General features: G+C 61.7%; 2 protein-coding genes across 11 annotated transcripts in view; both read right to left on the bottom strand.

Moving 5' to 3' along the window:
- Nucleotides 1-683, bottom strand: part of KIF17 (kinesin family member 17) — a 42723-nt gene extending 42040 nt beyond the window's left edge. For all 8 annotated transcript variants that reach the window (XR_003205104.2, XR_003205102.2, XM_025855755.2 and 5 more), the window contains exon 1: nt 134-683. Coding sequence is in view for 6 of the 8 variants with exons in the window: in XM_025855755.2 (XP_025711540.1) it covers nt 134-364 (231 nt within the window). In the remaining 2 variants the exon portion in view is untranslated. The remainder of the gene's footprint in view (nt 1-133) is intronic.
- Nucleotides 684-1462: 779 nt separating this feature from the next.
- On the bottom strand, nt 1463-13333 carry SH2D5 (SH2 domain containing 5). Of its 3 annotated transcripts, none has more exons than XM_073903616.1 (10): nt 13256-13333; nt 9187-9315; nt 8740-8823; nt 8164-8238; nt 7047-7193; nt 5538-5786; nt 5201-5375; nt 4770-4878; nt 4131-4290; nt 1463-3722 (listed from the first exon to the last, which is right to left on the bottom strand). In XM_073903616.1, the coding sequence occupies exons 2-10, from the start codon at nt 9271-9273 to the stop codon at nt 3519-3521; spliced, it is 1290 nt and encodes a 429-aa protein (XP_073759717.1). In that variant the 5' UTR covers nt 9274-9315; nt 13256-13333; the 3' UTR covers nt 1463-3518. The 3 variants fall into 3 exon arrangements, with proteins under 3 accessions (XP_073759717.1, XP_073759718.1, XP_025711494.1); XM_073903617.1 differs by having other exon boundaries at nt 5201-5372; XM_025855709.2 differs by having other exon boundaries at nt 8740-8820.
- Between the last annotated feature and the right edge of the window lie 434 nt (nt 13334-13767).

Below are 13767 nucleotides of genomic sequence, written 5' to 3'. Positions count from 1 at the left end.
CCTGCCTAGACAAAAGACTTCAGCCCAACCTGTTGGTGTCCACCTACCACCTCCAGAAGGCCGTTCCCGCCCAGCTCGGGGACAATACTGTCCCTTCAGGCCCCCTAGGCGGCGGCCTCCCGGGCGCCCTCACCTCCACCAGCGGGTAGGCGATCTCGTTGTAGATCTGCTCGGTGAAGTGGTCCATGTAGTAGGCGCCGTCGAAGGTGAACTGCTTGGGCGGCTCGTCGGCGGCGCCCGGGTTCTGGATGAAGCACTGGCCGCGCGCGGAGTCCACCGTCACCACAGGCTGGCAGTTCAGCTCCCGCTCCCGCCGGTTCATGGGGCGGCAGCGCACCACCACCTTCACCGACTCCGAGGCCATGGCGCCGCGGCGAGGGTCCCCAGGGGGCGGCCCGACGTGGGCGGCGCGGCCGGGACACGGGACCGCCGGGATTAGGGGGCGGGGCCAGCGCCGGGGCGGGGGCGGGGCCGGGGCCGCGGCAGGGGGCCGGGACTCCTCGGGGGGCGCCCAGAGAGGAGGGGCGCGGCGGGGTGGGGGGTCGCAGGACCGGAGCCGGGGCCGCCGCCTCCTCCCGCGCCCGGGCTCGCCCGTCCCTGAGGCCCGGCCCGGGGAGGAGGCAGTGGGGGGGATCCGCGCTGCAGGCGCCGCCGCAGGACCGGAGCCCCGGAGCCGCCCCAGCCGCCCGCGGGCACGCGCGCCGCCGCGGTGTTCGCGGTTGCCGGGCAACGCCCGTGGCGTCACAGCCGGCGGCTCCCGGCGTGGGCGGGGGGGGGGGAGGGGGTCCGCGCGTTCTCGGTACCCCGCCGCTGGGAGAGTCGCGCAGGAGCGTCCCCTAGCTGTTGGCTGGCCGGGGCGGCCTGCTTCGCGGGAGCATCAGCTCTCTCCTCTAATCCCCACTGCCCAGTTCAGAGAGGTTAAGCAATTTGCCCGAGGTTGCCCAGCTAGGACGGGGAGAGATACAGGAGTCAGGGCCTCACCCGGTAGTTAGAGACCTACCGAGGCGACAGGGACCTTGCTGCCTTTTATCCACATCCCTCTACTGACTCAGGGGAGGGCTGCCTCCGACAGAGCAAAGCGTCCTTCTAATGCCGCCCTCATTTTCTCTAAGACGCAGGTTAAAAAACAAAACCAAACTATTTGTGAGAGCCAAAAAGTCTTTTGGCGGGAGAGGTTGCCAGGCCAATATCCCCCGGCGCAGCCCAAATCCCTCTAGCCAGAATAGCGGCTGTCATTTTCCTGCAGGAAATACCCACTCAAGGTTTTACCAGAGAGAGATGATTTGAATAAATCTACCCACCCGGTTCCTTCAGGTCATCCTGGGCCCGAGGAGAGGATCCCTCTGGCTCACCATTCAGCACCAGCTGAAGGCATGGTTGGCAAACCAAGAGAGGCAAACTGGACAAAGACCTTGCCTTTCAAAGGAAAAGTCTGTACTAGACAATCCGAAGAAATGCATTTTATTTGTTTCAAGTCCACACAGTAAGGAGAGCAGGTGGTGCCGGTTGGAACAAAGAGAAAACTGATCTATGATTAAGACATTGAAGCATCTGCACACATGGGTCAAAAATCTTGCCCTATGCATACCACATGATGAATACTGTGTGATGGAATGTTAAAGTGCTTTGAGAACATTCCTGATACCTTGTCCACATGGAGGATGTGCTCAGCAAAACCCATCTCTCACAGAGGTAGGCTCTGGCCTCAGCCCGGGCCAGTCACCAGGTCTTAAACACACATCTCGGGTGCTGTAATTCTGGACACCGGATCAGCAAACCCCTCTCCTGGCCAGGGAAATGCGAGACCAGGCCTCCCACGAGGGACCATGCGTCCTGGTGGAAATGGCTGTGAATTGAGTCCCAGTCCCCCCTCCCATTCAGTGTAAACTCAGCGCTGTGGTTCTGGTGAGAACCCCCAAAGGACAGCCGCCTCCCACCCCTGCTATCCCGTGATGAGAGTGACATGGTCCCCAGCCCAGACCACTTCCGGGGCAGGCAGTTGTAAGCTGGGAAGCCCTGGCCTGACCTCCTGAGGAGCCTCCCTTCTTTCTCTTCCATCAGGCCTGCCCTCTGCCTCCCAGGAGTCAGAAATCCGTCATGTTCAAGGCACAGAACAGTCACATCCCACGCCCAGATGCGGGAGAGTGCAGCCCCCATATTCGTGACTCGCCCTCTGCCTCAGGAATAGAAGTTCCTCCAAAGTGAACTTGTGCCCTAAATAATTCGGGATTCATGTCAGTCTTTCGAGCTTAGTTATTATAAGGGGGTGGGGTACCTGGACCTGTCAGTCACTGCAGGGCCAGTGCCTTAGACCAGAGTCATTTCCCTGTACCCACCCTGCCTGCTGAGGCCAAGGCCCCTCTGGCAGGGCCCACATCAGATCCACCTTTGGATGGTTCTGCTCTGACCCCATCCCCAGTGGGGCAGGCCTGGTGAGGCGGCCCCTGACAACCATGGCCAGCACCACGTTATGGGAAGTGGACCAGAATCAGGTGGCTTTCCAGGCAGCCCCTAAACCCAGACTGGCCTGCAGGATGAGTTGAATAGGACCCTGGTCACCCCTGTATACCTGCGGCTCACTGCTGGCCCCTCCCAGTCAAATGGACAAAGGAAATGAACCCGTGTGTGTGTGTGTGTGTGTGTGTGTGTGTGTGTGTGCGCGTGCGCGCGCGCGCCTTGGTGGTCCTTGGGGGCGTGGGGGCAGGAATCACAACCTTGTGGATTTGACTGGAGACAAACCAGCCTTTCTAAGCGGCACAGATTCTTTGCCCTGTGGGATCACGTCCCTTCTATACACAGATGTCCACCTGGGTGCAGGCTTGGTGGGGGGCACGGCTCTTTGTCCATCCTGCCCTTCTGTGCCCTCCTAAGCCTCATTCCTATGAACAGAATTCATAGAATTCAATGGAAGACTCCCTTAACGTCAGATGCTTTGAGACACAGGCTGTGCTGTAAGCCTGGGTGCAGCTCAGCCCAGCCACTGTGCCCATCAGCTCCTCCAAGTTCTCTCTCTTTCTCTTCTGGACAGAGTGGCGCTCGCCCCCAGGTCCTTGCCCACGATGAGAACTCACTCCTGCCTTTCCAGACACCTCGCCCTCATGTGCCTGGCTACCTCTGGGTACTCTCGGGAGACTCCTGGTCAGGGCCCCAAGGCCTGGCCTCCTTAGGAGAGGGCCACATCCCTCATGAACAAACCTTCCTGCCCCCCCTTAGAAAGCTCCCCGCCTAGGAGTAAAGTGAAGCCCACAGACTAGCTTCCAAAGTCACCCAGCAAGTGAATGGAAGCCTGGAGCTCCGCCTGCCCCTCCTCCAATCTCGACAGGCCCCATGTCTCGTGAGAAGCCCCCAGCGGTCCCCAATGTCAGGGCTCCCCCCTACCACAGTCAGTGAAGTGATGGAAGACTGGTCCAAGGGGCAGAGTGACTGGATGGAACTGGTGACTAGCAGGGTGGCAGAAGGGCAGGGCGGCCTGTTGAGGCCCAGAACCCAGGGTGAGGTAGGTCCAGGGGGTTAGCCTCCTAGCCCAGGCCCTGCAGCTCTGCCTCTGACTTGGCATGACCAAGGGGCCGCAGTGTCCGGGTGGGTCTGCCCTCGGACCCGCAGTCCTGATCTTCATAGCTGGGGTTCAGACGGCCCATGTCCAGGGAGCAGAAGAGGCTGCGCTCGGTCCCAGCGTGGTGCTCCACCAGGGCCTCCAGGCTGGCAAACTCAGCAGGCAGGTGCTAGGGCAGAAAGGGCTGAAGCTCCAGCTTCCCCTCCCCCATGGCTCCGCTCTGGGCACCCACCACCCCCTCACAAGGGATCTTGCATGGAAGGCATGACCTGGGCCCAAGACTCTGGGGGCACCTGGGTGGCTCTCCCTCTGCTGCTCCCCCCACTTGTGCTCGCTCGCTCTCTATCAAATAATTAAATAAAATCTTAAAAAAAAAAGCCCCCCCTGGAGGCCCGAGGGCAGGGCCAGCAGGTCCAGTGACAAACTAGATGGAGAGTTAGTTAAATAAGGGGTGTGGCCAGAGAGAGCCAGTGGGGTACCGTGATGAGGCGAGTGGGCTCCGGGCCGCCGGCCAGAAAGGGCGGGGCTTGCGGGCCAGAGGCGGGGCCGGGGCGGGGCCGGCTGCCCGCACGCTCACCTCCACGCAGTAGCGGCCCAGGTGGTTCCGGAAGACCTGGTGGGGCACCACACCGCACTGTGTCCGCACCGACAGGCACCACTGGCCACTGGCGCCGGGCTCGGGCCACAGCAGGAAGGCCCCAAGCACGTCTCTCCGCAGCAGGGCGAGGGCGCTGGGCCTGGGAGGGCAGCGGGGAGAGGCTGAGGGCGGTACCCGGGCCTCACGTCGCTCCCCTGGGCGATGGCATAACCAGAAACAGTGCCTGACCGAGAGTAGGCCCTCCGCCAAGGGAAGCTTTTAGACTTCCTTCCTAAGGGGCGTCTAAGGGGTCCTTGACGGCTGACTGCTTCAAGACCCAACCCGGAGAGTTTTGAAGAGCTGGCGGTTAGCAAGCGGCTGCCCTGTGACAGGCGAGGTGCTGAGAGCTTTGCCTGAATGACCCCATTTGATCCTCTCCACAGGCCTGTGATTATCCCCATTTCACATCTGAGAAAAGAGGCCCAGTGGGGGAAGCCCCTGGCCCGGCGCCACCAAGGTCAGGAAGGCTCTGCCCTTGCACAGGAAGGTGCACACGTCAGGACCCTGGGGGAGGCCAGAGTCCATTCCTCTGCCGCCCCCCCGAGGGGCTGCGCACCAGCCAGGCCAGGCCCCTCCTACCTGGAGATGCCAGCAAAGGCCCAGATGTTCTCTGTCAGGCTGCCCTCGCTCTCCACCAGGCACGAGGGGCCACCAGGCCCCCGGGGCCACGCCTCCCACGCGGCAGGAACTGCGGAGACCACCCAGGGGTCAGAGGGAGAGAGGCCAGGCCACCCCACCGCTACAGACCCCATCCCGGCCATGCTTGTCACCTCACCAAGTCTCCCCCCATAGAGATACATCCGTGCACGGGCACAGCCCACTCACACCTGCTCACCAGCTGGAGCACATCCCATCCAATCTCCTAGGCAAGCCCCCGGGCATGCAGACCTTGGATGCACACTCACGTGGACACGGGCATATCCACACACAGGTCCAGCCCTCTGACTCACAAGGGCCCACCCAGGCCTGCGCCCCTGCAACCACGTGGCAGGCGAGCCCCTGCAACTCACAGGCCTCCCGAGCGGACAGCTGCAGCTGAGTCTCGTAGGTGCAGCCTCGGTAAGCCCCAGAGCGGATCACCTTGCTGCGAATGGCCTTCTTGCGCACCAGCGTGGGCGAGCAGTAAGGATTCCCCAGGCGGGCATGGCGGGTGCCCCCTCGGCCTTCTGACTCTGGCAGCTCCTTCTAGGGCACCAAGAGGGGCCCACAGGGGCAGGCAGATTCAGGCCCATGTCAGGTCAGGCAAAGCCCCTTCCTGCTGATGTGCCGCATTCCCCTCCCACGACCCCCAATCCCTCGCCCAGTTCCCTTGTCCACTGCCCACTCCCTGGCTGGGGTGCAGCATACCCCACCGGCTGCAGGCCCCTCTGCTGGCAGCCGCCGGAAGGAGACCAGTGCGTGCACATTCTGTGAGAGCTGATCACGGCTGAAGGGTTCCCGTACTAGGCCAGGGGGGCCCCCAGGGCTGGACAGTGGCTTCACGGGCATGTCCCCTGCAGACCCCAGGCAGGGCTCAGGCTGTGCCCGCTGCTCAGGGTGCTGCAAGAGGTAAGCGAGCTGGAAGGATCGGCAGAGCAGCAGGTGCAGGGTCTGGACCTAGGGAGGAGGAAGGGGCTGGCTCATGTGGGACAGGTTTCCTGGGGGACTCCTTAGACATCCACCCACTCACCATTAGGGCATGCCCCCCTTGGCTTGGGATCCTCTTCCCCATTCTTCCTGGAAAAACTCCCTCTCACCCCTCAGAACACAATCACGCAGTCCCCCCTACCAGCTTCCTTTGTTCATTTGACAAATCCAGAGCATCTGCTTTGTTCCAGACAGCATGCTTGGGGTTGGGAATACATAGACTAAATGCACTCCTGCCCCTGGGTTGACTACCCCACCCTATGTCTGTGCCCTTTTAGAGCAGTGGCTATGAGCCCAGACCCTCCAGTCCTGCAACCTGGGATCCAGTTCCAGCTCTGTCACTTAGGGGCTGCTGTGTGACTCTGGGCAGATCATGGCACCTCCGGGCCTCAGTTTCCCCATCCCCACTTCCCTGTGCTCTTTAGTGAAGTGGAGCACAGAGAGCCCCCAGCAAAAGCCGACTGCTCCGGGGCCAGTATGTTCTACCCCAAACACACACTATCCAGCCCCAACATGTTGGAACCGTGAGCTTTGGAAGATCAAGGGCAATGTCTCAGCCACCTGTCCTTCCAGGAGCCTGCACAGAGCTTGAGATACAGGGTAATGGCAAATGTTGCTAGATGGCACCGAGCCCAGCCTCTGCCGGCCACACAGTTGGCTGCCAAGGCTCTGCTGTTCATGGTGGTCGTACTGGCTTTGACTTCGGGGATCTACCCACTCACCCGCTAGCCCCACGGGGCCACGCACTAGAGCAGTTCAAGACCTGGCCCCAGTTTCTACTCTTAAAGAATTCCATTGTCTGTGGTTAGGGACAGACGGATGATAGAGTGTGGTTCATGTCCCGGGACCTCAGAAGGAAGAGTGGTCCAGAGGACTCCAGGTAGGCTTTCATAGACACATGGGCTGGCCTTGAAGGGCAAACTGGAACTTGCCAGAAGGGGAAGGGAATTCCAGGCCAAGAGACAGCATGAGCAAAGGCCTGGCAGTGTGACCACCCAATTTCTAAGCACATGGCCTGATCCCCACTTCCAGGCCCCAGAGAATACTGAGGCCACTAACCTGCTTTTGTGGAGTCCTCAGTGGGCAGAGCCACAGAAGGAGCCGGTGGGGCAAGGAGTGCCTGTCTGAAGGGGACTCCGGCCAGCTTAGCTGAGCCCTCCAAGGTCTTGGTCCCCAGAGCCCATGCTGACGCACGGCACACCCCCAAGCCCGGCCCTGTGCCCCAGATACCTCTCCAGGCTGGCTACCCACAAAGAGGTGGCAGAAGAGCTTGCTGGCCGGGCTCTGGGGGTTTCGGGCCATGAAGGCAAACTGGCAGTCAGCTGGGCACCAGGTAGAGTAGAGGATGCGCCTCAGAGCATGAGCCATCAGGAGCACCTGGGGAGTGGGCAGGATGGCCTCCATCAGACCCGCCACGTGGCCTGCAGCTGCTGGCCCAGGGGGTGCAAGCCCTGTGGGCCCCACACACCTGCTGGCTGGTCTCTGGGGCCTGCCCTCCAGCCTGGGTGCCCAGCTTAGCCTCCCCCCGCCGCCCCATGGCTCCTGGGGGAAGGACTCTTCCCTCCTTCCATGCCTGCCTAAGCCCTCCTTCAAATGGGAACCCACATCCTTCACATGGCCTCCCAGCTCAGTCCCTTGCTCCCCACTGCTAACCTGCTGGCTGGGATTGCCCCCCCCCCACCATGCTATGGAACTGAGCGGCAAAGTGCTCACGGCCTGCAGGGTCACGGGGAAAGGCAGTGGCAGCGGGCCGTGGGGTGCATGCCTGGTCTCTGGAGGCAGATGACCAGGGTTTGAATCTGGCTCTCTGGGTGACTTGGGCAGGTAAGCACAGTCCTCTGAGCCCTTGTGACACTTATTGAGTGGGGACAGTGACCCCTCTGATGAGGTTGTGGGTGGGGGTCAGTGAGACCTCGTGCAAGTGGCCCAGGACCTGACCCCAGGGCCCCTGCAATGCACACCTCTGGGACACGATTCGCATCAGTCTTCGGAGACTGGCCCTGGGGTTGTGGGGTGCACAGTCTGGCACAAGGTTAGTGTTCAGCCCACAGCCCCCCAGCCAACCCTGGGCAGGCCTACCCAGAGGCCCGGGGCCTGCAGAAACCCGGGGCGGATGGTCCTGACACTCAGGCCAGGAGGTAGCGCCTGGAGATTTTGGAGGACCGGGGCTGGGGGTGAGAAACCGTTGCCAAGCTGAGGGTCGGGCCCTTGGAGAGAGGACGTCCAAAGGCCCAGAGCAGGCTGGAGAGGCAGGGATGCTCGAGGGGTGGCGCAGGGTCGGGTGCATTCGGAGGGAGGAGGACACCGGGCCTGTCCAGTCCTCACCTGCACCCACACAGGCTCCTACCTCGCCTTCCCCGCTGTAGATCTTGAGGCCCTGAAGGCTGAATTTCAAGATGACGGCCCGGCGTCGGGGACAATCCTAGGTGGGAGAGAGTTGGTCGGGGGCAGGCATTACCTTCCAGGCCCTGCCCTGCCCTGCCCTAGGACCAGTCACCACAGGCTGGTCAGCCAACTCCACCCTGGCTGCCAAGGGACTGGGCCCTGGAGAGTGGACTCCCCAGGAGCTGGGGAGGTGTGGATGGGGCCTGGCAGACCACTCCCCAGCCAGGGCCTTAGCTGGCCATGTTATGACCATCCCCTACATCTCCCATCTGTGGCTTCCACCCATGGGGCAGGTCATGACTGCCCAAGGGAAAGCAAGGGAAAGGATCCCAGGGCATAAGGGACATGGCTTCAGGTGCCTGGGTGTGGCCCTCACTGGGCCCACTTCTCAGAATGGCTTTGGTTCCGCCCCTCCCTGGCCCTCACCCGCTCCATCTCTATGATGGCCGCAGGGGCCACTTCAGCCTGACCTTCCCAGGCTGTGATCCCTGCCGGGGACAGGCACGTGCCACCACCACCACCCCCTCCAGCTCCCTACCTTCAGTGCCCACAGCTGTTGTTGCACGAGCCACACGCTCTCCTGGGTGTCCAGGTCGTCCACCGGGAAGGAGCCCACATACTGCTTGGGGGTGTGGTGAGGGCGGGAGGGAGGCAGGGCAGTCGGGACCATGGCTCCTGATCCAGTCCTCCAGATTGCCCCCCCTGCTCTCCGCCCCCCCACACACACTCTGCTCTGTTGGGTAAGCTGTGGACAGTGACAGAGCACTGGACTCGGGGTCTAGCGGGCTCTGCTGCCTTCCCAGCAGGTGGCCTTGGTCAAGCCCCTTTGCCCCTCTGAGGCCCCATCTCCTCATCTGTGCACACACACACACATTCTCGAGGCTGGGGCGGGGAGGGAAGATGGGAATAGCTCCTCCCCACCCCCCAGGACCTGCACTCAGTCCCCGCCCACCAGAGCACACCCCATGGGGGTGGCCCCACCCACCTGGGCGAACTTGGTGATGCACCTGGGCCGGTGAGGGGCAGGGCCGCAGTCAGAGGCCCTCCGGCCCCCTGCCCCAGCCCTCTGCATGGCCCCCAGGGTGCCCAGTTTCGAGCTCCGCAGAAGAGGAGGCTGCAAAGGGGAGGGGAGAAAGGATGGCTCCCGGGTGCTCGAGCCGCACTGCTCCCCCTCAGAGGCCAGTGAGCTCCTTCATCCCATAAATCCTTCCTGAGGCCTTGCTGTGTGCCAGGCAATGTCCAGGGCACTGCGGACACAGAGAATACACAGCCCAGAGCAAAACGATAGACTCCCTCCTGCCCTCAGGGAGCCAACAGGCTTGTGTGGATGGACACTGAACAAATCAATCAGTAAGACAGGGAATACGCTAGACGGTGATAAAGGAGACAGAAGGCGGGGAAAGGCAGGCGGGGGTTGCTGCAAGGAGGAGTGAGCTTGGGGGAAAGAGCTGAAGGGAGGGGTGTGGCAGGCTACCTCTGTGCTCTGGCCTGGGCCTGCCCCGGGGGGTGGAAGTAGGGGTGAGAGCCATGTAACCAGCCTGCACAAAGTGCCAGGGGAAGGGGGGCAGCCTGGGAAGGTACCACCTGGGAGGAGGGGTATGACACTGCCAGAACAGTATGCAGAGGCACAGGGAGGAAAGCAGCAGAGCCCCTGGGTAGACCTTACCAGAAGAGCGGCCAGAGCCAGGTTGGGATCAGCCTTAAATGTCACCCCAAGGGAATTTAGGCTGTGCGCTGTGGGCAGTGGGGAGCCATAGCAGGTTCCAGGGCAGGAGCTCTGTGCTCTATGGGAGTGGCCCATGAGCTGGATGCCCTGAGCTGCTGAGGCTAGCGACATGCTTCACAGGCCCTGGCTCATTCGGCCAGCCTGACCGAAGCCCCCAGGTGGCTGGGGAGCCCTGCCCCCCAACCCAGCCCAGGTTTTGGTCTTTTGTGGGGCCCCTTTCCCAGAGCCACTAGTGGAAGAGAGAAGGAAACCTCTCTTACTAGACTGTCCTCAAGGACAAGGATAGTGCTCACTCCCCATTAGAGCTCAGGACCACAGCTGGTGCACAGCAAATGCAGAAGTAAGGCATCTTGAGAAAGAATGGCTGATTACCTCTGCCTGGGTCCCCCATGACTCAGCTCCCTCAGTCCCTCCTGGGGCCAACTTAGACCCCACCTCCATCCGGCATCCTGCCTGGCTACTCACCAGACTACTAACAATCACTGCACTTTGGATCAGAGAGACCTGGGTCCAAATGCTGTGTGACTTTGGGCAAACGGCCCCACCTCTCTGAGCCTCCATGTCCTCATCCCCAAACGTGGGATCATGTGAGGGCTCCAAAACAGAATGGAGGAGCAGGAGGGACGCTTCACAGGCACACACAGAGGATGGGGGACCCCAAAGCCTGCTGTTCAGGAGGGAGCTTGGGAGGACAGCGAGGTCAGACCACTTTCAGGGCCCTCCTTACACTGAAAGACAGGAAGACCTCCCAGTCAAGGAGAGCAAGGCAGAAGGAGAGCCTGCCTGGGAGCCAGGATTCCCCCAGGAGAAAGCAGATATCAGGGCGCTGGGCAGGAAATGGGTGTGTCCTGGGGGTGCTCAGGAACTGACACTCCCAGCCCCAAGAGCCCAGGAACGGCCCCTACCTCTGCCCGCCCAGACCTTCAGCCCCAGGTTCAGCCAGGGTGGGGCGGCAGCCACCCACTACATTCTGGGAGCAACCCCCTACGTTCAGTGAGTGGCCAGAGCCAGAAGAGCCAGAAATAGGGGCTGCATGGTCCCCTGGACGCCCACCTGCTTCCCCCCTCCTGTACCCTCTCCCCTCCTGCTTTTCTGGCCTCGCACCCTCCACTTTTTGATCGTGATCATTTTTCACATCATGTCCACTGCCTATTAAAAACCATGTTTTTTTTGGGTCCATTTTATGTTCAAATACAACAAAGTTAGATGTGTAACTGGCACAAAAGCTATCTGGCCGCTGTTCCAGGCATGGAAGCGGGGCTTCCAGGGAACTCGCCTCTTGACTTCATTATCACATTATGGGCTGGGATGCCCTAGACGGCGGAGAATAAAAGACCAAACCACAAATGGGGCAAAAGGGAGAGAGGGAAAGAGGAGAGGCTAAAAGGCAGCCAGCAGATGTGGGAACAGAGAAGTGAAGACAAAATAATAGATAAAGGAGGGGTGGGAGGAGGGGGAGATGAGGAGCACATTTCCCATCCTGCCTGTGCTGACACAGCCCCTCAGACCCTCTGGGTGTGACGGCAAAGAGCCGCGCGGGTCCTCAGGCACACTCACGCTCTCTCTCACACATGCCGAGACAGCTGTGTCTCGGGCTGCGAACCGCCTCCTCCCTCCAGATCCAGAGCGGCAGCTTTCTTGGGGACACTCCACTGTCCAGAGAGTGGGGGTGGGGAGCACCCCCCCCACCATCACCTGATCCTTCCCCAATCCCCCAAGAAACTGGAAGTTTCTCTCTTCCTCTCCCTGCCTCCCAGTGCATGTCAGCCCCAGGCCGGGATCTGAGGGCTGCCCAAGGGATGAGTGAAGGTACCAGGCTCACCCTAACCCCAGAAACAGACCTGGGAACTCGCTCTGGGCACAAACACCCATTTATCTCTTTGGAGCACCCTTGTTTTTCCAAGGTTTTACATGGGAACCTGGCTGGGCCAGCACCTTTCTAGGGGGACACCTTTGGAATGAGGCTGGGGCTCTTCTTTTGCTCCTCTGAGAATTTCCAGGTGGTCCTGCTTAGAGACAGGGTACTGGATGGGTTGACTTGCCTTGAGAGTCAAGGGTAGAAGCCCTCTACTGCACTGCACCATAGCTGAATTGAGTCATGCGGGAGGGTGGGGGGGCACCTTTATAGCATCCTGGGAGACCACTCAGCCTGGACTCTGGGCTTAGCAAAGTGTAGCTCAGAGGGGTGAAGCCACTTGCCCAAAGTCACACAGCATAAGGGAGAGTTGGGAAGCAAACCTGGGTCTCTGGGGGCTCTTCCCCTAGGCCATGGCAGTGTCCTTCTGCCCAGACTCCTTTCCCAAGTAAGCAGGGTGTCCACCATGGGAGCCTGGCGAGTGCCAGTCTATCCAGCTGCCGGGAACACCTCAGGTGCTGGGGGCTGATCTTACCAGTGAAACAGCTGCTTTCTCAGTCTGATGGCCTCCCTTGCCCAGATGGTCTGGGGCTGCCAGAGCCACTCTGGTCACTTGCCCCACCTCCACTACTCCACTACCTTTGGCTCAGCCACACAGAAGAGCCTGCTCCCCTGTCGGGACACACTCCTTCTGCCCTAGGCCACCAGGTGGGAGGGCACTGGACCAAGCAGCCAGAGGTCAAGATCAACATCATGGATTGTGAGGCTCACAAGACCTCTCGGCCTCTACTTCCTCACCTGTAAAGCGGGGATAGTAATAGCAGCTGCCTCCTGGGGCTGCTCATTTATCCGCTCCTCTGACAATATTCCACGCGCCAACCATGTGCGCGGTGAACAAAACCAAGTCCCAGCCCTCGGGGAGCGCCCAAGCAGGGCTGGGGGGACGGTACAGGAAATCGACATTTCAGGGGAGCTTTAAGTGATTTGGAGAAAGATACAGTAGGGTGAGGAGGATCGTGATGTGTGTGTGTGTGGGGGGGTGCTATTTAATACAGGCTGGTCGAGGATGGCCTCTCCGAGCAGACGACAGGGAGCGGAAAGTGCTGTTTTCAGAAGGCACGGCCGGGGCCAGCGCCCGGGCGACACGGAGCGCTCCCCCGCGTGGGTCACTAGTCCTGCTATTATTGTCACTCCTGTGCAGCGCGGCCAGGGCTATGGGCTGGCGGTCCCCGGCTCGGCGCAGAGAAACTCCCCGGACCAACCGAGGGGCGAGCGAGGCAGGACGCTGGCGGAGGGGACGGTGGAGGTGACGGCGGAGGTGATGGACGGCCACGGTGGCGGTGATGGAGGGAAGCGGCCGAGATGCTCCTCCCCAAGCGAGACCTCCTCCCACCTCCGCGCCCGGGGACCGAGCCCCACTCCCGGCGATTCGCCAGCCCCGGCCCCTTTCCCGGCTCCCCCGCGCGCACTCACCGCGGCCGCAGCGTCTCGAGTCCCGTCGCCGCAGCTTCGCGTTGCACCCCCGGCGCGCCCTGCGCGTCTCCGCCGTTCGCCCCCCGCCCCCCGGCGCCCCCCACGTGGCCGCGGGAACCAGCACCCTGTATCACCTGGCGGCGGCGCCCGGCCCTTGCCAGCCAATCGTCGCCCGCGGAGCCGCTCCGATCGGGAGCGCCGCCCAATCAGCGGCCGCGAGGGGCCCTGGCACCGCCCCTGCCTGCTCAAGCCGCGGCGCTCCGCCTTAAAGGGCCTGAGTGGTCGTTCCTGTCCACCGCGGGCCTCTCTTCTCGGGCTCAGTGCCCAGGGCCTCGCTGAAGGTTCCCTCTTTGAGGAGACCTTCCCCTCCTGCCCCCTAGCTAGCTCCTCCTCCTCCAAGCGGCGGCTCCAGCAGCTCCTCCTCCGGGAAGCCTTCCTAGACCACCAGTGACTCCACCCCCTGCAGAGCCCTCGCGACTCTCGCTGGTCACCCCACTCCTCTTACTAGAGTG

Source organism: Callorhinus ursinus, unplaced genomic scaffold (genome assembly GCF_003265705.2).
Source record: "Callorhinus ursinus isolate GAN/ISIS: 27379988/994484 unplaced genomic scaffold, GSC_fseal_2.0 scaffold18, whole genome shotgun sequence".
Classification (NCBI taxonomy): Eukaryota; Metazoa; Chordata; class Mammalia; order Carnivora; family Otariidae; genus Callorhinus; species Callorhinus ursinus.
Note: the sequence above shows the minus strand (reverse complement) of the source record. Positions and strands in the feature narration are given on the sequence as shown.